This window comes from Salmo salar, chromosome 26 (genome assembly GCF_965601325.2).
Source record: "Salmo salar chromosome 26, fSalSal1, whole genome shotgun sequence".
NCBI classification, from domain to species: domain Eukaryota; kingdom Metazoa; phylum Chordata; class Actinopteri; order Salmoniformes; family Salmonidae; genus Salmo; species Salmo salar.
The window spans coordinates 49518975-49542832 of NC_138316.1; the positions used below are offsets into that span (position 1 = coordinate 49518975).

The window sequence follows — 23858 nt, forward strand, 5'->3', positions numbered from 1 at the left end:
TTCTTGACAAAAAAACAGGAAATTGTCTCATACATAAACACAATACTTCAATGCACATGGAAATGTTGTCCACAAGGTGCACATTTTTTAATGATCATGTACCGAGGTGGAATTACAACACACCTAACCTGAAAGGAAACTACATGTGAATATTTTGGTACATATTTCAGGCTTTCACTAGATATTTGCCAGAAGGGTGATATACATTTACTTAGTCAAATAATATATAGTTACGTTTCAATAAAGCAATTGCTAGGTTAGAAATGTGTGATATATCTTCAAACGAAACCCCGCTACAAAACAACACCTGCCGGTTAGAATGCGGCCAGTAACGGCGACAGTGGTGATCTTTGGGCCGCTACAATGTTGCGTTTGGAGGGGTCACTGGCGACTACTTCCGGGTGATGTTTTTGTTGCAACGGAGTCGCAGCAGCTACGACTTGAACGACGGAGTCTTCTTAGAATGAATATTTAGCTAAACCCATTAGCCAGACTCAAAAACATATTCAGCGGTTTCAAGTGTAATATTCTCAGGCATTTTCCCCGAACTTTGCGCCCTGGAGAGGGTGCCACCGCAAGCCCAAATACATGTCGCTGGACTTCCTACCCGAGTGCGCTGCTAGCTAGCTAACAGTAGCAGGCTAGCTAACGACAATCATTTCTACAGTAACGTACATGTAGCGAGACGGATTTGACGTCTTTTCTAAACCAACTGACCATTGTTAGAGAACATATTATCGTAACTCAAGCTTGCTGTTTGATATTGTACTTATGGTGGCTTATCGTATTCGTTTACGTTAGTATTGTGATGAACACGGGGGCCCAACTTAGCTGGTTAGCATCTTGGCTAACTAGCTAACTTATCTTGCTTATACCAGAGGGGTCTGTCAAATTCAATTAGCTTGTCCAGCTCTCGGCCTCGTAAATTGCTTTTTAAACCATTTCTCGATTTGAGTTACTAGCTAGCTGTCCGATATTGAATCATTATTGCCAATTGTGTTAGTCTACCTCATCCTCTTTCCCCTTTCTCCTGCCGCCTCCCTGAAACTGGCGGTCCACCATAGCATCTTGCCAAACAGGCTGTTCAGGGGCATCAGGAACTCGCTTATCGTAGCTTTGACAATCCGCACAGCAAGTGCTGCCGACTGCGGTCACCAACTACGGACGAAAGTAGCCCAAACCGATGTTAAGCCACCTTACACGGAGTTAACTAAATCTAGGGTCCCCGAAAGTCGGTGCCCTGCCTTCCAATTTCGCGCCAAGAAGAGTAGTATTGTTGTGGAAGGTGAGCCCCATCAGCACCGGGCGTCCAAGCTCGCGATGCCCCCTCCTACGGTCAGCAGTAAAGCTCGGGTCTACACCGATGTCAACACGCAGAAGACCAGGGACTACTGGGACTACGATGCACACGTGCCAAGCTGGAGGTAAAGAAGGATGTAGCTATTCTACTAACTGTTAGTTACTAGGGGTCTCTAATTCTGGAGAGCTGTGTGTGCATGCTTTCATTCCAAGCCTACTGGGTTTGATCAAACGTCTGTTTATCACCCAGTTGCTCTTCAGGACAGGAGTTAGGAGAATCCTGTTGTAAATGTGTATTATCCCTTCTAGATCATCCTGTCTGATAACCCTACTGCATGCATATACTCCTACCATTTCCCACAGGTCTCTTCTCAGGATTCTCTTGTTCTTCTCTCTGCAGTAATCAGGACAACTACCAGTTGGTACGGAAGCTGGGCCGAGGGAAATACAGCGAGGTGTTTGAAGCCGTCAACGTCAGCAACAATGAGAAAGTGGTGGTTAAAATCCTCAAGGTGAGCTGCTGTCAGTTGATGTGTTTTGAATGTTTTTCCGTAGGTGTATACAATGGAGGTAATAGGACCCTCAACCTAGGCATGTGGCCCCTGCTTAAAACAGTTGGCCTTCTATTGGCTTCAGTTGAACAGGGTCATATTCATTAGTGCACACACCCAATGGAGTGTGTAGAGTTAAGTTTCACCCCGTTTCGGTCCAATTGTTTCTGTTTGGTTCTGGAGAATACAACCCTGCCTGGTTGAGGCTTTGAGGTCCTTTTTGTTGTGTTTATGTCTGGAAATGATTGATCTCTTGTTTCAGCCTGTCAAGAAGAAGAAGATCAAGCGAGAGATTAAGATCCTGGAGAACCTGCGTGGTGGAACCAACATCATCCGCCTGGTGGACACAGTGAAGGATCCTGTGGTATGTCTCTCTCATAGAAATATAATCTCTAGAAGGGGCTTAGTGCCTCTAACAATCACATATTGACTGGTAAACTTGCAATGGCTGCCAGTCGTCCCATAATGGCATCAATGACTTGACAGGGGAGGCCTGTTCTATAGATTCCATTTATGTGGTCTCTCCGGTCAGCCTCAATACACTATTCTGTAGATTATATTTCTATGGTCTCTCTGGTCAGCCCCAGTATTCCGTATTATAGATTCCATTTATGTGATCTTGCCAGTCAACCCCAGTACTCCATTCTATAGATTATATTTATGTGGTCTCTCTGGTCAGCCCCAGTACTCCATTCTATAGATTTTATTTCTGTGGTCTCTCTGGTCAGCCCCAGTACTCCATTCTATAGATTATATTTCTGTGGTCTTTCTGGTCAGCCCCAGTACTCCATTCTATAGATTCTATTTCTGTGGTCTCTCTGGTCAGCCCCAGTACTCCATTCTATAGATTCTATTTCTGTGGTCTCTCTGGTCAGCCCCAGTACTCCATTCTATAGATTCTATTTCTGTGGTCTCTCTGGTCAGCCCCAGTACTCCATTCTATAGATTCTATTTCTGTGGTCTCTCTGGTCAGCCCCAGTACTCCATTCTATAGATTCTATTTCTGTGGTCTCTCTGGTCAGCCCCAGTACTCCATTCTATAGATTATATTTCTGTGGTCTCTCTGGTCAGCCCCAGTACTCCATTCTATAGATTATATTTCTGTGGTCTCTCTGGTCAGCCCCAGTACTCCATTGGGTGTGTGTTTATTTGCATTTAGGGGTGTGACCTCCCCTCCGTGAAAAGGGAATTAATGAGCCCACACCATCACAGTGAGAGGCTGACTAACAGATTTACATTTCAGTTATTTAGCAGACTCTTATCCAGAGACACTCACAGTTAGTGCATTCATCTTAGCTAGGTAAGACAACCACCTATCACAGTCATAGTAAGTCAAACTTTTTCTCAAGCCCGCTATCAGCAAAGTTAAACTGTAGAATGAGAGAGCCCCCTGATGAAGGCTATTTGGACAATGTTGGTGATAAATCCACAAACAAGGAGAGAGATGAGTGTGAGACTGTTTTCATTGTAATGTCTCTCCCATCAGTTTATTTGCCTTTAGTGGTGTGCTGCTCTGCTTTTGTTGAAATGTGTGCTTGTGATTGTATGTCTTCAACAATAGAACTCTGTCTCTCTGCCATCTTCTTTATTCTTTAATAATCAGGGATGAATTCTCCCATCTTATCTCTCTGCAGTCTAGAACGCCGGCACTTGTCTTTGAGTGCATCAATAACACAGATTTTAAGGTACTGATGTTTGGTGAATATCATGCATTCATGTGAAACTACTACAAAGAAATTATGTAAAGTTACTGATCTCTCTCTAAGGTAATTGTCTGTTTGAAAAGTTAACAGACATGAAAATATACTGATATCATATAACAAAAACGTTTTAATCTGTAAACATTTTGAAAGTACAGTGCGTTCGTAAAGTATTCAGACCCCTTGACTTTTTTTCCCACATTTTGTTACAGCATTATTCTAAAATTGATTAAATTGAAAGCAAAAAAATACAATCTACACACAGTACCCCATAATGACAAAGTAATAACAAATGTTTAGATTTTTTTGCTTAACAAAAAAAACTATCAAATTTACATAAGTATTCAGACCATTTACTCAGTACTTTGTTGAAGCACCTTTGGCAGCGATTACAGCCTCAAGTCTTCTTGGGTATGACGCTAGAAGCTTGGCACACCTGTATTAGTGGAGTTTCTCCCATTGTTCTCTGCAGATCCTCTCAAGCTCTGTCAGGTTGAATGGGAAGCGTTGCTGCACAGCTATTTTCAGGTCTTAACAGAGACATTCAATCAGGTTCAAGTCTGGGCTCTGGCAGGGCCACTCAAGGACATTGAGACTTGTCTCAATGCCACTCCTGTGTTGTCTTGGCTGTGGGCTTTGGGTTGTTGTCCTGTTGGAAGGTGAACTTTTGCCCCAGTCAGAGGTCCTCAGCGCTCTGGAGCAGGTTTCCATTAAGGCTCTCTCTGTACTTTGCTCCGTTCAGCTTTCCCTCGATCCTGACTAGTCTCCCAGTCCCCGCTGCTGAAAAACATCCCCACAGCATGATGCTGCCACCACCATTCCTTGCTGTAGGGATGGTGCAAGGTTTCCTCCAGATGTGACGCTTGGCATTCAGGCCAATCAGTTAAATATTGGTTTCATCTTTAGGTGCCTTTTGGCAAACTCCAAGCAAGCTGTTGTGTGCCTTTTACTGAGGAGTGGCTTCTGTCTGGCCACTCTACCGTAAAGGCCTGATTGATGGAGTGCTGCAGATATGGTTGTCCTTCTAGAAGGTTCTCCCATCGCCATAGAGGAACTCTGGAGCTCTGTCAAAGTGACCATCGGGTTCTTGGTCACCTCCCTGACCAAGGCCCTTCTCCCCCGATTGCTCAATTTGGCCGGGTGGACAGCTCTAGGAAGAGTCGTGTTTGTTCCAAACTTCTTTCAATTAAGAATGATGGAGGCCACTGTGTTCTTGGGGACCTTCAATGCTGCAGAAATGTTTTGGTAGCCTTCCCCAGATTTGTGCCTCGACACCATCCTGTCTCGGAGCTCTACGGACAATTCCTTCGACCTCATGTCTTGGTTTTGCTCTGACATGCACTGTCAACTGTGGGACCTTATATAGACAGGTGTGTGCCTTTCCAAATCATGTCCAATCAATTGAATTTACCACAGGTGGACTCCAATCAAGTTGTAGAAACATCAAGGATGATCAATGGAAACAGGATGCACCTGAGCTCAATTTCAAGTCTCATAGCAAAGGGTCTGAATACTTATGTAAAGGTTATTTTATTTTAAATTTGCAAACATTTTTTAAAAACAGTTTTTCCTTTGTCATTACGGGGGTATTGTGTGTAGATTGAGTTTTTTTTTTTTTCTTTAATACATTTTAGAATACGGCTGTAACAAAATGTGGAAAAAGTCGAGTGGTATGAATACTTTCCAAATGCACTGTAGTTAACCTTTGTTTAATCTCATTCACAGGAGCTTTACCAGAAGTTAACAGACTTTGATATTCGTTTCTATGTGTACGAGCTTCTCAAGGTAAGGGAAGCTGGCAGGTCCCCACGCTTGGCTCTGTTGCATCCCACTTGTCAAATAATTTGGCTTCAATTTGTTTCCATTGACACTTTTTTTTGGTCAAGAGAGCCTGAAAAGAGTCTTCAGATAAAGACTGTCGTCTAGACTGTGATGTCCTTTTGTGTTGTCTCCTGCAGGCTCTGGACTACTGCCATAGCATGGGGATCATGCACAGGGATGTCAAACCACACAACGTCATGATCGACCACCAGATGAGAAAGGTAGCCATCCGATCATCTTTATTTAAACAGGTTATTCTCATTGAGATACAATCTGGAGAGTCCTAGGGGCAACATCAAACTCTCCCTCTCTCAGGGTTGGGGTTTCTTCATTTCCTGGTTTTAATCAGGATTTCTGGTTTTGCTGACATCCTCAATTTATACATGATGGAAGTTGGCCCACCCCAAAACAATATCCTCTTTATGTCCTGGGTCTCTACAAGGTTACAAATATATATCTTATTTAACCTTTATTTTTTTCAGGGAGTCATACTGAGACCAAGGTTTCTTTTACAGATGAAAAACATGGTCATAAAAAACAAACCCATTCATCAGTAATAATGTCCTCAATCAGCTTCCTGAATTGACCTGGAGACACCAAAACATCACATTTTGAATATTGTTCCACAAATACAGTGGAGAAAAAAAACTCAAAGCTGGTTTACCTAACTCAGTACAGACAGAAGGAAATTTCCAGATTTATCCACTCATGTCTAGAGGTTAGTAATGATCTTATGTACAGTGGGAGTTTTTTGTTAAAAGGCTTTATGAATGAAAACACAGCAATGTTTCAACCTACGTGATATCAGAGACGGCCAACCAACTTTACGGTAGAGAATGTAGTGATGAGCACTAAAACTGTCGACCCGCAAAAAATCGAATGAGTACAACAGGTGTAGACTTTACCGTTAAATGTTAACTTACGAGCCCTTTCCCAACAATGCAGAGTTAAAAAGTAAGAAAAGATGAGCAAAAGAAAATAATAACAAGGCTGCATACAAGGAGTACCGGTTCCAATATACTTATGTAAGTTAGGTATTTCTGTTTCATTTTCTCTCTTTCACTTTATTATTGGCTATGGTATGTAGATAAGTGATATAAAAAATAATGTAATCCATTTTGAATTCAGGCTGTAACACAACAAAATGTGAAATAAGTCAAGGGATATGAATACTTTCTGAAGGCAATGTGCATGTAGGTAACTAGGTGGTGACTAGGTGGTGACTAGGTGGTAACTAGGTGTAAAAGGCAGTCAGGATGGATAATACAGTAGCATTGTGTGGCTACAGTCCAGTGAGTGTGCATAGAGCCAGTGCAAGAATGTAAGTGCAAACAAGGGAGTCAATGCAAATAGTCCAGTTAGCCGTTTGATTAACTGTTGAGCAGAGGGTTTCTGTTAGCCGGCTTTTGGCCAATTTACATTTTTGTTGTTGAAAAACTGGTATAATTGGCACCGGCCAATTGTCCGGTAGAAGAAGAAGATCCCATTTAGAAATCCTTTTATTTTTTTAGCCTATTCATTGACAGAAATACCAGTTGATGGAAACACGTTTGACGAGTCATGCCTATCGGTCTATAGGTTAATTTAGTGGAATTAAATGGGTGAGTGTAGTACAGTGTATTCGTTATGCATCTCATCACACCGTTCACATACAGAGCCTTTGAGGGGAAAGTCTGTCAGACAGCGTCTCCAACGGCAACGGAAGGCAGGCTTCATCATCACCTCACACACCACTTTGCAGTGAGCTGGAGGCAGTATGCGTTTAGAAAACAACATGAATTTAATTGTTTGAAACGTGAAAGTGTTTTACTACATATGAGGCATGTCTTACCTTGCTTCAAAGTAGCCTAGTCAATCACACCATATCCTTGGAGGCAATTTATTTTATATCAACTTTCTTTCGTTGTCCAGTAGCCAAAGGCACAATCCTGGTCATATTAGCGACCCGTGGTAGTTGTTGATAATCCTGGTCATATTAGCGCCCTGTGGTAGTTGTTGATAATCCTGGCCATATTAGCGACCCGTGGTGGTTGTTGTTGATAATCCTGGTCATATTAGCGACCCGTGGTGGTTGTTGATAATCCTGGCCATATTAGCGACCCGTGCTAGTTGTTGATAATCCTGGCCATATTAGCACCCTGTGGTAGTTGTTGATAATCCTGGCCATATTAGCGACCCGTGGTGGTTGTTGATAATCCTGGCCATATTAGCGACCCGTGGTGGTTGTTGATAATCCTGGCCATATTAGCGACCCGTGGTGGTTGTTGATAATCCTGGCCATATTAGCGACCCGTGGTGGTTGTTGATAATCCTGGCCATATTAGCGACCCGTGGTAGTTATTGATAATCCTGGCCATATTAGCGACCCGTGGTGGTTGTTGATAATCCTGGCCATGCACTCGCACCACACTGCCAGGTCTCTAACCTCCTCCCTGGAGGCTGTCTCATCGTTGTCAGTGATCAGTCCTACCACAGTCTTGTCGTATGTAAACTTAATGATGGTGTTGGAGTCGTACACAGACATGCAGTCATGGGTGAACATGGAGTACAGGAGGGGACTATGCATGCACCCCTGAGGGGCCCCATGTTGAGGGGCAGCGTGGCACATGTGCCTACCCTCACCACCTGGGTGTGGCCTGTCAGGAAGTACAGGACCCAATTGCAGAGGGAGGTGTTTAGTCCCAGAGTCCTTAGTTTAGTTATGGAGATTGGAGGGAACTATGGTGAACGCTGAGCTGTAGTCAGTGAATAGCATTCTCATGTAGGTCTTCTTTTTGTCCCGGTGGGAGAGGGCAGTTTGGAGTGCAATAAAGATTGCGTCATCTGTGGATCTGTTGGGACGGTATGCGAATTGGAGTGGGTCCAGGGTGTCTGTGATGATGGTGCTGTGAGCCATGACCAGCCTATCAAAGCATTTTCGTGGCTACAGATGAGTGCTACTGGGCTGTAGTCATTTAGACAGGTTACCTTAGCGTTCTTGGGCACAGGGTTCTATAGTGGTCTGCTTGAAACATGTAGGTATTACAGACTGGGTCGGTGAGAAGTTGAAAATGTCAGTGAAGACACTTGCTAGCAGGTCAGTGCATGCTCTGAGTTGGTGTCCTGCAAATCCGCCAGGCCCTTCAGCCTTGTGAATGTTGACCTGTTTAAAGGTCTTATTCACATTGACTACGACAGCCGGAACAGCTTGTTCTTTAATGCATGGTTCAGTGTTGCTTGCCTCGACGCTGGCATAGGTGTTTAGCTTGTCTGGTACACTTGTGTCACTGGACAGCTCGTGGTTGGGTTTCCTTTTGTAATCACTGACAGTTTACAAGCCCTGCCACATCCAACGAGAGTCAGAACCGGTGTAGTAGCATTCCATCTTGGTCCTGTGTTGATAGTTCATTGGTTTAGTTTCCCGCTCCTTGAAAGCGGCAGCTCTAGCCTTTAGCTCAGTGCGGATTTTGCCTGTAATCCGTGGCTTGTGGTTGGAATATGTACATACGGTCATTGTGGGAACGACATCGTCAATGTACTTTTAAATTAAGCCTGTGACTTTGGTAAATTCCTCAATGCCATCGGGTGAATCCAGGAACGTACTGCATTCCAGTCTGTGCTGCAAAACAGTCCTGTAGCTTAGCATCCACTTCATCCGACCACTTCCGTATTGAGCGCGTCACTGATACTTCCTGTTTTGAGTTTTTGCTTGTCAGCAGGAATCGGGAGGTTAGTTGTGGTCATATTTGCCTAATTGAGGGAATGGTGTTAAGATAAACTGCATCTAACGGCTTTAATGAAGTGGCAGCTGCGTTAATATAGTTAAGGGCTCTCCAACCGTGTTCCTGGAGAGCTACGGTCCTTTAGGTTTTCACTCCAACCCTAATCTAGCACACCTGATTCTAATAATGACCTGGTTGATAAGCTGAACCAGGTTAGTTACAACTGGGGTTGTAGTGAAAACCTCCTGTAGGTTATCTCTCCAGGAACAGGGTCTTACTGCGGTCTGACACATGACACAAAATACCTTACAGACAAAAGACTTTACAATTTACATACAGTCGTGGCCAAAAGTTTTGAGAATGACACAAATATACATTTTCACAAAGTTTGCTGCTTCAGTGTCTTTAGATATTTTTGTCAGATGTTACTATGGAATACTGAAGTATAATTACAAGCATTTCATAAGTGTCAAAGGCTTTTATTGACAATTACATGAAGTTGATGCAAAGAGTCAATATTTGCAGTGTTGACCTTTCTTTTTCAAGACCTCTGCAATCCTCCCTGGCATGCTGTCAATTAACTTCTGGGCCACATCCTGACTGATGGCAGCCCATTCTTGCATAATCAATGCTTGGAGTTTGTCAGAATTTGTGGGTTTTTGTTTGTCCACCCACCTTTTTGAGGATTGACCACAAGTTCTCAATGGGATTAAGGTCTGGGGAGTTTCCTGGCCATGGACCCAAAAATATCGATATTTTGTTCCCCAAGCCACTTAGTTATCACTTTTGCCTTATGGCAAGGTGATCCATCATGCTGGAAAAGGTATTGTTCGTCACCAAACTGTTCCTGGATGGTTGGGAGAAGTTGCTCTCGGAGGATGTGTTGGTACCATTCTTTATTCATGGCTGTGTTCTTAGGCAAACTTCTGAGTGAGCCCACTCCCTTGGCTGAGAAGCAACCCCACACATGAATGGTCTCATGATGCTTTACTGTTGGCATGACACAGGACTGATGGTAGAGCTCACCTTGTCTTCTAGTGCTCACCTTTTTTCCGGATGCCCCAAACAATTGGAAAGGGGATTCATCAGAGAAAATGACTTTACCTCAGTCCTCAGCAGTCCAATCCCTATACCTTTTGCAGAATATCAGTCTGTCCCTGATGTTTTTCCTGGAGAGAAGTGGCTTTTTTTGCTGCCCTTCTTGATACCAGGCCATCCTCCAAAAGTCTTCGCCTCACTGTGCGTGCGTGCAGATGCACTCACACCTGCCTGCTGCCATTCCTGAGCAAGCTCTGTACTGGTGGTGCCCCGATCCCGCAGCTGAATCAACTTTAGGAGACGGTCCTGGCGCTTGCTGGACTTTCTTGGGCGCCCTGAAGCCTTCTTCACAACAATTGAACTGCTCTCCTTGAAGTTCTTGATGATCCGATAAATGGTTGATTTAGGTGCATTATTACTGGCAGCAATATCCTTGCCTGTGAAGATCTTTTTGTGCAAAGCAATGATGATGGTATGTGTTTCCTTGCACGTAACCATGATTGACAGAGGAAGAACAATGATTCCAAGCACCACCCTCCTTTTGAAGCTTCCACTCTGTTATTCGAACTCAATCAGCATGACAGAGTGATCTCCAGCCTTGTCCTTGTCAACACTCACACCTGTGTTAACGAGATAATCACTGACATGATGTCAGCTGGTCCTTTTGTGGCAAGGCTGAAATGCAGTGGAAGTGTTTTTTTGTGTATTCAGTTCATTTGCATGACAAAGAGGAACTTTGCAATTAATTGCAATTCATCTGATCACTCTTCATAACATTCTGGAGTTTATGCAAATTGCCATCATACAAACTGAGCCAGCAGACTTTGTAAAAATGAATATTTGTATCATTCTCAACTTTTGGCCACAACTGTACATCTAAAAACATGAACGTGTGTGTGTGCGTGTCTGTCAGTTACACGTACGTCAGTACATACACAACAGGTAGGTGCCATGGGGGAGAGGCATTGTGCCTTGAGGTGTTGCCTTTATCTGTTTTTTTTTTACCAGGTTTGCTGTTAACTTGCACTGTATAAGATGGAAGGGAGTTTCATGGCTTTGTATAATACTGTGCGTTTTCCTTGAATTTGTTCTGGACCTGGGGACTGAAAATACCCCTGGTGGCTTGTCTGGTGTGGTAAATGTGTTTGTCAGTGCTGTGTGTAAGTTGACGATGTAAACAATTTGGGATTTTCAACACATTAATATTTCTTATAAAAAGAAGTGATGCAGTCACTTTCCTCAACTCTTAGCCAAGAGTTAATCAAGATGAGATAAAACTAGAGGCTGCAGGACTTGACCACACGACTGGACATTAATCAAGATGAGATAAAACTAGAGGCTGCAGGACTTGACCACACGACTGGACATTAATCAAGATGAGATAAAACTAGAGGCTGCAGGACTTGACCACACGACTGGACATTAATCAAGATGAGATAAAACTAGAGGCTGCAGGACTTGACCACACGACTGGACAATAATCAAGATGAGATAAAACTAGAGGCTGCAGGACTTGACCACACGACTGGACAATAATCAAGATGAGATAAAACTAGAGGCTGCAGGACTTGACCACACGACTGGACATTAATCAAGATGAGATAAAACTAGAGGCTGCAGTACTTGACCACACGACTGGACATTAATCAAGATGAGATAAAACTAGAGGCTGCAGGACTTGACCACACGACTGGACATTAATCAAGATGAGATAAAACTAGAGGCTGCAGGACTTGACCACACGACTGGACATTAATCAAGATGAGATAAAACTAGAGGCTGCAGGACTTGACCACACGACTGGACATTAATCAAGATGAGATATAACTAGAGGCTGCAGGACTTGACCACACGACTGGACAATAATCAAGATGAGATAAAACTAGAGGCTGCAGGACTTGACCACACGACTGGACATTAATCAAGATGAGATAAAACTAGAGGCTGCAGGACTTGACCACACGACTGGACATTAATCAAGATGAGATAAAACTAGAGGCTGCAGGACTTGTTTGTGGAGTGTGGTATCAAAAAAGCAGAGCATCTCTTTATTACGGACAGACCTCTCCCCATCTTGACAACCTTTTTGAGTCTATATTGAACAAAAATATCGACGCAACATGCAACAATTTCAAAGATTTTACTGAGTTACAGTTAATATAAGGAAATCGGTCAATTGAAATGAATTAATTACGCATTAATCTATGGATTTTACATGACTGGGAATACAGATGTGCATCTGTTGGTCACAGATACCTTAAAGAAAAAGCTAGGGGCGTGGATCAGAAAACCAGTCAGTATCTGGTGTGACCACCATGCAGCGCTACACATCTCCTTCACATAGAGTTGATAAGGCTGTTGATTGTGGCCTGTGGAATGTTGTCCCACTCCTCTTCAATGGCTTTGCGATGTTTCTGGATATTGGCGGGAACTGGAACATGCTGTCGATCTAGAGCATCCTAAACATGCTCAATGGGTGACATTTCTGAGTATGCAGGCCATGGAAGAACTGGGAGATTTTCAGCTTCCAGGAATTGTGTACAGATCCTTGCTGCATGGGGCCGTGCATTCATGCAGTCCGCATGCCAATTGCACGCTCCCTCAAGTTGTGGCATTGTGTTGTGTGACAAAACGACACATTTTAGTGGCCTTTTATTGTCCCCAGCACAAGGTGCACCTGTGTAATGATCATGCCGTTTAATCAGCTTCTTTATATGCCACACCTGTCAGGTAGATGGATTATCTTGGCAAAGGAGAAATGCTCACTAACAGGGATGTAAACAAATTTGTGCACATTTGAGAAATGCACACAAAAACCTTATGGAAGATTTCTGGGTTTAATTTCAGCTCATGAAACATGAGACCAACACTTTACATCTTGTGGTTTATAACATGGGACCAACACTTTACATGTTGTGTTTAGTGTATATGTCTTATATGGGTTGGAGTTAACCTACAGGAGGGTCGCTCTCCAGGAACAGGGTTGGAGTTAAAACCTACAGGAGGGTAGCTCTCCAGGAACGGGGTTGGAGTTAAAACCTACAGGAGGGTCGCTCTCCAGGAACAGGGTTGGAGTTAAAACCTACAGGAGGGTCGCTCTCCAGGAACAGGGTTGGAGTTAAAACCTACAGGAGGGTCGCTCTCCAGGAACAGGGTTGGAGTTAAAACCTACAGGAGGGTCGCTCTCCAGGAACAGGGTTGGAGTTAAAACCTACAGGAGGGTCGCTCTCCAGGAACGGGGTTGGAGTTAAAACCTACAGGAGGGTAGCTCTCCAGGAACAGGGTTGGAGAACCCTGATATAGATGTCACCATAGTCTAGAACCGGTAGGAACATCTACTGAATGATCTGCTTTGGACTATTTAGCGAGAGGCAGGACCTATTTCTATAGAAGAAGTCCATTTTTTAAATGATGTTATGATAAACACCATTCCTGCCCCTGTTCCCTACTAATCTAGGCCAGTGTTTCCCAAATAGCTGGCCTCATAGCAGCCGTAGCTGCAGCTAATTTCTCCTGGGTCAGAAGCAGAGCATCAATACTTGTTTTATCAGGAGGGTCACAGAATGTTGCGTCCCAAATATCACCTGAAGTGTACACTCAATTTTTTTACCTCTTACAACCGTCCGCAAGTCTCGCAAGCTTACGTTGTTTTGCTACACGAATTCAGCAGTAATCAGTCATCTTCTCACTAATGTAATGGCATTGGATTGGTGGATGCATAGGTTAGTGGGGGTTCCTACCATATTTCTTATACTTGTCATTTCCTTTAATCAGTGAAGGGAAGTGAACAAGGTCACACTTTGGGAGGAAGAAGAGATACTTTGCACTCATCCAGAGAGGAAACTTCAGAAGGTGTTAAATGGGTCAAGTTATGGCACCAAAACGCTGTGAGGAAAGAGGGGGGGGTGCAGGGTGGGATGGGCTGTCATGGTTCTATTTAGCCACCAGGTGGCAGTAGTGGTGCTGCAGCAGCAGAAAACAAAGCTGAAGGCTAACATTATTTATTTATCTAACCTTTATTTAACTAGGCAAGTCAGTTAAGAACAAATACTTATTTACAATGACGGCCTACACCGGCCAAACCCGGACGACGCTGGGCCAATTGTGATACAGCCTGGATTCAAACCAGGGTGTCTGTAGTGACGCCTCCAGCACTGCGATGCAGTGCCTTAAACCACTGCACCACTCGGGAGCCCATCAAATTAAAGATGAGTATAGTGTAGAGAATCATTGTACCATCTAAACGGCAGTGAAATATATTTTTCATAACCCAAAATATTGTATTTTCAGCTGTTTGAAGCTGGTGTACAAAACCAAAAGTAAGACGCAATAACAAAACTTAAGAACTGGAAGCATAGAAATAGCACCCATAGAATAGATCTTAGACTTGCATTCAATGAGAGTGACAGATGTATAACACACATTTCTATGTGAATTTGGTCTGGTCGTCCAAGAAGTGACATTTAGCAGCTTTATGGATCAAATCCTTTTTTTCAATTCAATAACCAACTGATGGTTGAATTTTATACATTTAAAATGATCCATTTAATATTCAGACTATTTTCAACTGAATTCCGTTACCTCCTTTTTTACTGATTTTCAAAATGAAATTGATCCCGACCATACTATAGATCCGTAGTTCCAAGATGGTCCACTATTTGATGGGTCAGAAAGCCATTTTGAAAGGCTTAGAAGGCAGGTTAGCATAGTGCAAAACAGGAAGCTGTCACACTGCCACAAACCCCTCTAATTCCTCTCTCTCTCCGCTGTCTGTGTGTCTCAGCTGCGTCTCATAGACTGGGGTCTGGCTGAGTTCTACCACCCAGCTCAGGAATACAACGTCAGGGTGGCCTCCCGTTATTTTAAAGGACCAGAGCTGCTAGTGGACTATCAGGTACACACTAGTTATTAACACACATCACACTACTTACTCAATGTGAACATACACTGTAATACATCATGATGCATATATTGGTTTAATACTTGTTACATCAACACATTTATCTGTCTGCTAACATTAGTATGTTCAACAGTAGTATGTTTACAGATGTACCAATACATGGATATTGTTCAATGGAATCACACTTATGATTTTAGAATTACTTGTAGAGTATTTTTCCAGTCTTCTGTATTGTCCTTGTTATGTGGTTGTGTTTGTAGCTTTATGACTACAGTCTGGACATGTGGAGTCTAGGCTGCATGTTGGCCAGCATGATCTTCCTGAAAGAGCCATTCTTCCATGGCCAGGACAACTACGATCAGGTACACACACACACACACACACACACACACACACACACACACACACACACACACACACACACACACACACACACACACACACACACACACAGGGCAACTAGGACCAGGTAAATAACACACACAGCTCCACACTACAATAGTCCATGATACTATGCTTGTATGTAGTACAACAGTGTGAAATGGCATCATTGGGTGTGGGACCAGCCACTGGAGAGGTCATCACTTCTATTGTCAACAATCCCTGTTATATATAATTACAACAAAAGGACCACATGAATACACACTATGAACACTGTTCATCTTTGATGTAGAAGGTGTGGATGTATGGTAGATGTGTGTCTCAACGTTCCTCTGACTGTCCCATGTTGTAACCAGCTGGTCCGCATCGCTAAGGTTCTTGGGACAGATGAGCTGTTTGGCTACCTACACAAGTACCACATTGAACTGGACACACGTTTCAAAGACCTCCTGGGACAGTAAGTACCACTAGGGGGCGTAGCACAGGGCAACCTGGTCCCACATCTGTTTGTGCTCTAGTCGAGTCCATTGCTCATTGAAAAGCCAAACAATTTGACAAAGCACTGACATGACAGAAACAGACTGTCACTCAGGTGGGGTGAGGGGCTGCTGTTGAGGACTGCTGGGGTGGTATTCAGTGGCTCTAATGGGATTTGTTTTAGTGCAGTGGGTGGGCAAGACAGTTTGTTTACATGGAGCACATACCACTGTGCTCGCCTACCGTGTGGAATGTTCAGATAGAAATAGATTGTGTAGAAATCCACATCCCAGTGTTCTGTTGTTTCCGTGTTACCCTGAAGGACATAGAATATAAAGGAAAGATCCAATCACCTTCACATTTTAGCTTCCCATTCTCTCCTTTTATTGGATGTTTGTGCCCTTGGGGACAGCGATACTTGTGAAGCGATGTGTCAACATACCCCTGAGGAACAACCGTAGCGTTACATTTTGAAATGTTAAACTAAAATGAGTGTTTCTTATTGGACCAGTTCAAGCAGTACCTCCCTGTTTATTATCGGACCAGATCAAGCAGTTCCTCTCCTCCCCCCAGGCAGACAAGGAAGCGCTGGGAGCAGTTTGTCCAGACAGAGAACCAGCACCTGGTGACCCCTGAGTCCCTGGACCTGCTGGACAAGCTGCTACGCTACGACCACCAGCAGAGACTGACCGCTGCTGAGGCCATGCAGCATCCATATTTCTGTAAGATACATACCTGTATGTCTGTCTGTCTGTCTGTCTACCTGAGGCCATGCAGCATCCATACTTCTGTAAGATACACACCTGTATATCTGTCTCTCTGTCTGTCTACCTGAGGCCATGCAGCATCCATACTTCTGTAAGATACATACCTGTCTGTCTGTCTCTCTGTCTGTCTACCTGAGGCCATGCAGCATCCATACTTCTGTAAGATACACACCTGTATGTCTGTCTACCTGAGGCCATGCAGCATCCATACTTCTGTAAGATACATACCAGTATGTCTGTCCTCTCTGTCTAAGTCCAGCAGCAGCCATAATTCTGTAAAGGGGTCTACACAGTTTACTAAACAGAGCCTACACAGGTCTGTTTCCATCTCTATACGTAGTTCTACGAACATTTGTGTGGCAGATTTTTTTTTTTAACTCGACGCAAACGGACCTCTGTCGGCTCGGTTTTCATAAACTGTGTAGAACCTTTAAGATAAACACACACAGAGTAGAAGATATGAGCGGAGTGGAGCGAGGAGTGGAGCCTCCCTAATTTGGCTGGAGCGTGGAGAGGATCTCAAAACATGTTCCAACATCGGCCTCAAATCTGACTGTGGTACCGCATTTAAAAATTCCTTCATCACTGTTCTTTTAATAAGACCTGTTCTGTTGTATTCATTTAGCCTACCCACCCACTAATGAACAGAGATATAGATATCAGTCCACCAGGTAATAAGCCTGTTCAGTTGTATTCATTTAGCCTACCCACCCACTAATGAACAGAGATATAGATATCAGTCCACCAGGTAATAAGCCTGTTCAGTTGTATTCATTTAGCCTACCCACCCACTAATGAACAGAGATATAGATATCAGTCCACCAGGTAATAAGCCTGTTCTGTTGTATTCATTTAGCCTACCCACCCACTAATGAACAGAGATATAGATATCAGTCCACCAGGTAATAAACCTGTTCTGTTGTATTCATTTAGCCTACCCACCCACTAATGAACATATATATAGATATCAGTCGACCAGGTAATAGGACACTAATTGATGATTTATTTAAAGGCTATTATTAAATAATAAGAGTAAGTTTGTAACAGTGCTAAAGTTGTGTATCAACTGTAAAATGTGAGCACAACAGAGCCAGTTACGACTGAAGTATCTGGTCATCAATAGATTGGAGAAAAAGCTAATCCTTTTTTAACATGGCCGCCACATATCATCAGCTTGGTCCTTGTTCAGGAGCCGATGATGAAATGTTGAAGCTTCTTATGTTAGCCTACTTCAAAACCAAACGGTGCGTTGTCACTAAAGTAGACGGGGTGTTTGTTAAAGTGTATATATACAGTACCAGTCAAAAGTTTGGACACACCTACTCATTCCAGGGTTTTTCTTAATTTTTTACTATTTTCTACATTGTAGAATAATTGTGAAGACATCAAATTATGAAATAACACATCATGCAGTAAACCAACAAACTGTTAAACAAATCTAAATATATTTTATATTTGAGGTTCTTCAAGGTTGCCTCCCTCTGCCCCTCTTGGCAATCTCTCAACCAGCTTCATGAGGTTGTCACCTGGAATGCATTTGAATTAACAGGTGTGTCTTAATTTGTGGAATTTCTTTCCTTCTAAATGTGTTTGAGCGAATCAGTTGTGTTGTGACCAGGTAGGGGTGGTATACAGAAGATATCCCTATTTGCTAAAAGACCAAGTCCTTATTATGGCAAGAACAGCTCAAATAATCAAAGAGAAACGACAGTCCATCATTACTTTAAGACCTGGTCAGTCAATATGGAAAAATGAAGAACTTCGAAAATGTCTTCAAGTGCAGTCGTAAAACCCATCTAGTGCTATGATGAAACTGGCTCTCATGAGGACCACCACAGGAATGGAAGACCAAGAGTTAGCTCTGCTGCAGAGGATAAGTTCATTAAAGTTACCAGCCTCAAATTGCAGCCCAAATGAATCAACATCAACTGTTCAGAGGAGACTGTGTGAATCAGGCCTTCGTGGTCGAATTGTTGTTAAGAAACCACTACTAAAGGACACCAATTAGAAGAGACTTGCTTGGGCCAAGAAACACGAGCAATGGACGGACATTATGCTGGTGGAAATCTGTCCTTTGGTCTGAGGAGTCCAAATTTGAGATTTTTGATTCCAACCGCTGTGTTTTTGAGTAGGTGAACGGAGGATGTCCGTGTGTGTGGTTCCCACCGTGAAGCATGGAGGAGGAGGTGGTGTTGATGTGGGGGTGCTTTGCTGGTGACACTGTTTGTGATTTATTTAGAATTCAAGGCACACTTAATTAGCATGGCTACCACAGCATTCTGCAGCGATACGCCATCCCATGTGGTTTGGGCTTAGCGGGACATTTGTTTTTCAACAGGATCAATGACCCAACACACCTCCAGGCTGTGTAAGGGCTATTTGACCAAGAAGGAGAGTGATAGAGTGCTGCATCAGATGACCTGGCCTACAAAATCACCCGACCTCAACCCAATTGAGATGGTTTGGGATGAGTTGGACCGCAGAGTGAAGGAAAAGCAGCCAACAAGTGCTCAGCATATGTGGGAACTCCTTCAAGACTGTTGGAAAAGCATTCCAGGTGAAGCTGGTTGAGAGAATGCCAAGAGTGTGCAATGCTGTCAAGGTGAAGGGTGACTACTTTGAAGAATCTCAAATATAAAATACACTGCTCAAAAAAATAAAGGGAACACTAAAATAACACATCCTAGATCTGAATGAATGAAATAATCTTATTAAATACTTCTATCTTTACATAGTTGAATGTGCTGACAACAAAATCACACAAAAATAATCAATGGAAATCCAATTTATCAACCCATGGAGGTCTGGATTTGGAGTCACACTCAAAATTAAAGTGGAAAACCACACTACAGGCTGATCCAACTTTGATGTAATGTCCTTAAAACAAGTCAAAATGAGGCTCAGTAGTGTGTGTGGCCTCCACGTGCCTGTATGACCTCCCTACGACGCCTGGGCATGCTCCTGATGAGGTGGCGGATGGTCTCCTGAGGGATCTCCTCCCAGACCTGGACTAAAGCATCCGCCAACTCCTGGACAGTCTGGTGCAACGTGGCGTTGGTGGATGGAGCGAGACATGATGTCCCAGATGTGCTCAATTGGATTCAGGTCTGGGGAACAGGCGGGCCAGTCCATAGCATCAATGCCTTCCTCTTGCAGGAACTGCTGACACACTCCAGCCACATGAGGTCTAGCATGGTCTTGCATTAGGAGGAACCCAGGGCCAACCGCACCAGCATATGGTCTCACAAGGGGTCTGAGGATCTCATCTCGGTACCTAATGGCAGTCAGGCTACCTCTGGCCCCCCCAAAAAATGCCACCCCACACCATGACTGACCCACTGCCAAACCGGTCATGCTGGAGGATGTTGCAGGCAGCAGAACGTTCTCCACGGCGTCTCCAGACTGTCACGTCTGTCACATGTGCTCAGTGTGAACCTGCTTTCATCTGTGAAGAGCACAGGGCGCCAGTGGTGAATTTGCCAATCTTGGTGTTCTCTGGCAAATGCCAAATGTCCAGCACGGTGTTGGGCTGTAAGCACAACCCCCACCTGTGGACGTTGGGCCCTCATACCACCCTCATGGAGTGTTTCTGACCGTTTGAGCAGACACATGCACATTTGTGGCCTGCTGGAGGTCATTTTGCAGGGCTCTGGCAGTGCTCTTCCTTGCACAAAGGCGGAGGTAGCGGTCCTGCTGCTGGGTTGTTGCCCTCCTACGGCCTCCTCCACGTCTCCTGATGTACTGGCCTGTCTCCTGGTAGCGCCTCCATGCTCTGGACACTACGCTGACAGACACAGCAAACCTTCTTGCCACAGCTCGCATTGATATGCCATCCTGGATGAGCTGCACTACCTGAGCCACTTTTGTGGGTTGTAGACTCCGTCTCATGCTACCACTAGAGTGAAAGCACCGCCAGCATTCAAAAGTGACCAAAACATCAGCCAGGAAGCATAGGAACTGAGAAGTGGTCTGTGGTTTCCACCTGCAGAACCACTCCTTTATTGGGGGTGTCTTGCTAATTGCCTATAATTTCCACCTGTTGTCTATTCCATTTGCACAACAGCATGTGAAATTTATTGTCAATCAGTGTTGCTTCCTAAGTGGACAGTTTGATTTCACAGAAGTGTGATTGACTTGGAGTTACATTGTGTTGTTTAAGTGTTCCCTTTATTTTTTTGAGCGGTATATATTTTGATTTGTTAAACCCTTCTTTTTTTTTTACTATATGATTCCATATGTGTTGGTTCATAGTTTTGATGTCTTCACTATTATTCTACAATGTAAAAAATAAAAACACTTGATTGAGGAGGTGTCAACTTTTGACTGGTATTGTACGTATTTTAAAATTAATGGAGCGAATTTGGAGATGCAGGTTTTTTTTTTAATGTGCTGAGCGATTTGTAGGATGTTGAGCACCAGAGCGCTGCACAAAGACCACTCAACTCTAGTGTCACTCTTTCATCCCATCTTTCTACGTTCTTCCGTCTTTGTCTCTCCCTCTCTCCATCTCTGTCCATGGACCCAATGCTAGGCAGTGAAGTGCACTCATTCTGTGTCCAGTATGCAATTATTTATGCAAATGTACTTTTGTGATGTTGTGTAAATAGTTAGAAGCAGTTCAAACCCAGTACTTAAAGTGATGGTTCCAGATTTTGCCAATTAAACGGATACTTTGGGATTTTGGCAGAGGCCATTTATATATTTCCCCATAGTCAGTTGAACTTGTAGATACTATGTTTCTGTGTCCAGTTTGAAGGAAGTTAGAGGCAGTTTCGCGAGCCAATGCTAACTAGCATTACCCATAGACTTCCAGTCATTGTGCTATCTGCTAGCATGCTACATCATTGCAAAAATCCCGAAGTATCCCTTTAAGCCCTTTTTCATCTGACTGTGTAATAGAGAACTTTATTGCAGAAATCTCTCACCATCTCTTTAAACTTTGACCTGTACTGGTGAAGAGTGAATTGGAAAGAGATGATCTCTTGACTACCATGTTCTGTGTCCCTCAGATCCAGTGCTGAATGAACAGACCATCTCCAACACAGACACCAAGGCAATAAGTGGATCCAATGCAACATGATGGACAGAGAGGAGGTAACATACAAACACAGAGTTCTCCCCAAAGAATGTTAGAGCGGCGCCACCTGCTGGACTGGCAGCGCCATTATGTCAAATAAAATCCTTAAATATTTATGAGTAGATTGCAAGAAATGTCATTTACAGGTGTTGAAAACACCTGCTCAGCAGCACCACCTTGTTAAATAATCCTGGGGAGAACCCTGACATGTACACATTCTCACACCTATCCACACACACATACCTGCACAGAAACAGCCAGATTGTAACAAGCCCAGTCTTCCATTCTTTTGATTGTGTCTCTGTTCCTTCTTGCCGTCCAGGAAAACCTTTGTTACCTCAACTTGTGACCCTTTCGTGGCAGAAACGATCTGCCTCCAAGTCTACAGCCATACTGGAGCAAGAAGTCAACTTGCAACACACACAACACTCTTGGATAAAACCTAAATCTTTCACAACGTGGGTACTAGCGTTGCTTGGCCCCAGTCACACACAATGTATCGGATCCAAGCTATGAGGTGTGATATTCCCTCCTAGAACTGCCCCCCGAAATCCCTACCCGCTCCCCACCCCACCCAGCTCAACTCCCCTGTTTTCTGAAATCCCCTGATGTCAGATGTGATACAGAGACTGACTCCAGGTCAGTTTGGCACTGGTGTTGTGCTGTGAGATGTGTGTTGGTCAGTATGGAGCTGCACTGGCCTGGGGTCAGAGCTATAATAGCACTGAGTGGCATGGAGGCTCTTTTCTGCTATGGATAGAACAAATACTATATTAAAGAGAATAAACCATTTTTATTTAAATGTTTTTGTGCATGTTTATTATTTTTATTATATCGATTTCTGATTGATCAGTAGAAACCTAAATACTTACAGAGCATTCGGAAAGTATTCCAGACCCCTTGACTTTTTCCACATTTTGTTACATTAAAGCCTTGTTCTAAAGTTGATTAACCCTCAATCTACAAACAATACCCCATTATTACAAAGCAAATACTTATTTTTTTAAATGTATTACAAAGAAAAAACGGACATATTACATTTTACATAAGTATTCAGACCTTTTACTCAGTACTTTGTTGAAGCACCTTAGGCAGTGATTACAGCCTTGAGTCTGGGTTATGACTTTACAAGCTTGACGCCTGTATTTGGGAAGTTTCTCCCGTTCTTCTCTACAGATCCTCTCTAGCTCTGTCAGGTTGGATGGGGAGCGTCGCTGCACAGCTACTTTCTGGTCTCTCCAGAGATGTTCGACCGTGTTCAAGTCCAGGCTCTGGCAGGGCCACTCAAGGACATTCAGAGACTTGTCCCGAAGCCACTCCTGCGTTGTCTAGGCTGTGTGCTTAGGGTCGTTGTCTTGTTGGATGGTGAACCTTCACCCCAGTCTGAGGTCCTGAGCACTCTGCTGCAGGTTTTCATCAAGGATCTCTCTGTACTTTGCTCTGTTTATCTTTGCCTCGATCCTGACTAGTCTCCCAGTCCCTGCCGCTGAAAAACATCCCCACAGCATGATGCTGCCACCAACATGCTTCACCGTAGGGATGGTGCCTGGTTTTTCCCCAATGTGACTCTTCGCTTTCAGGCAAAAGAGTTCAATCTTGGTTTCATCAGACCAGAGAACCTTGTTTCTCATGGTCTGAGAGTCTTTAGCTGCCTTTTGGCAAAAACTCCAAGCGCACTGTCATGTGCCTTTTACTGAAGTCTGGCCACTCTATCATAAATGCCTGATTTGGTGGAGTGCTACAGAGATGGGATAACCTTCCAGGAGGACAACCATCTCCACAGATGAAATCTAGAGCTCTGTCAGAGTGACCATCGGGATCTTGGTCACCTCCCTGACCAAGGCCCTTCTCCCCTGATTGTTCAGTTTGGCTGGGTGGCCATCTCTAGGAAGAATCTTGGTGGTTCCAAACTTCTTCCATTTAAGAACGATGGAGGCCACTGTGTTCTTGGGGACCTTCAATGCTGCAGACATTTTTTGGTACCTTTCCCCAGATCTGTGCCTTGATACAATCCTGTCTTGGAGCTCTACAAACAATTCCTTCGACCTCATGGCTTGGTTTTTGCTCTGACATGCGCTGTCAACTGTGGGACCTTTTTATATAGACAGGTGTGTGCCTTTCATGTCCAATCAGTTGAATTTACCAC

The 23858-nt window shown here is 43.7% G+C and overlaps 1 protein-coding gene across 1 annotated transcript; it reads left to right on the top strand.

Moving 5' to 3' along the window:
• Positions 1 to 334: 334 nt before the first annotated feature.
• Positions 335 to 22514, top strand: LOC106587860 (casein kinase II subunit alpha'). The gene is made up of 12 exons (XM_045709052.2): positions 335 to 1424; positions 1700 to 1811; positions 2113 to 2214; positions 3485 to 3535; positions 5276 to 5335; positions 5509 to 5592; positions 14894 to 15004; positions 15271 to 15372; positions 15748 to 15848; positions 16442 to 16590; positions 21645 to 21729; positions 22035 to 22514. Exons 1-11 carry the CDS (start codon positions 1321 to 1323, stop codon positions 21713 to 21715), a joined length of 1047 nt encoding a protein of 348 aa, XP_045565008.1. The 5' UTR covers positions 335 to 1320; the 3' UTR covers positions 21716 to 21729; positions 22035 to 22514.
• Positions 22515 to 23858: the final 1344 nt, after the last annotated feature.

Excerpts from the sequence above, each read along its gene's own strand:
- LOC106587860 (XM_045709052.2), top strand. The coding sequence starts at position 1,321 with ATGCCCCCTCCTACGGTCAGCAGTAAAGCTCGGGTCTACACCGATGTC. Across the intron at positions 5,336-5,508 it reads ATGTGTACGAGCTTCTCAAG|GCTCTGGACTACTGCCATAG; the intron begins GTAAGGGAAGCT and ends TGTCTCCTGCAG. Across the intron at positions 15,005-15,270 it reads AGCTGCTAGTGGACTATCAG|CTTTATGACTACAGTCTGGA; the intron begins GTACACACTAGT and ends TTGTGTTTGTAG.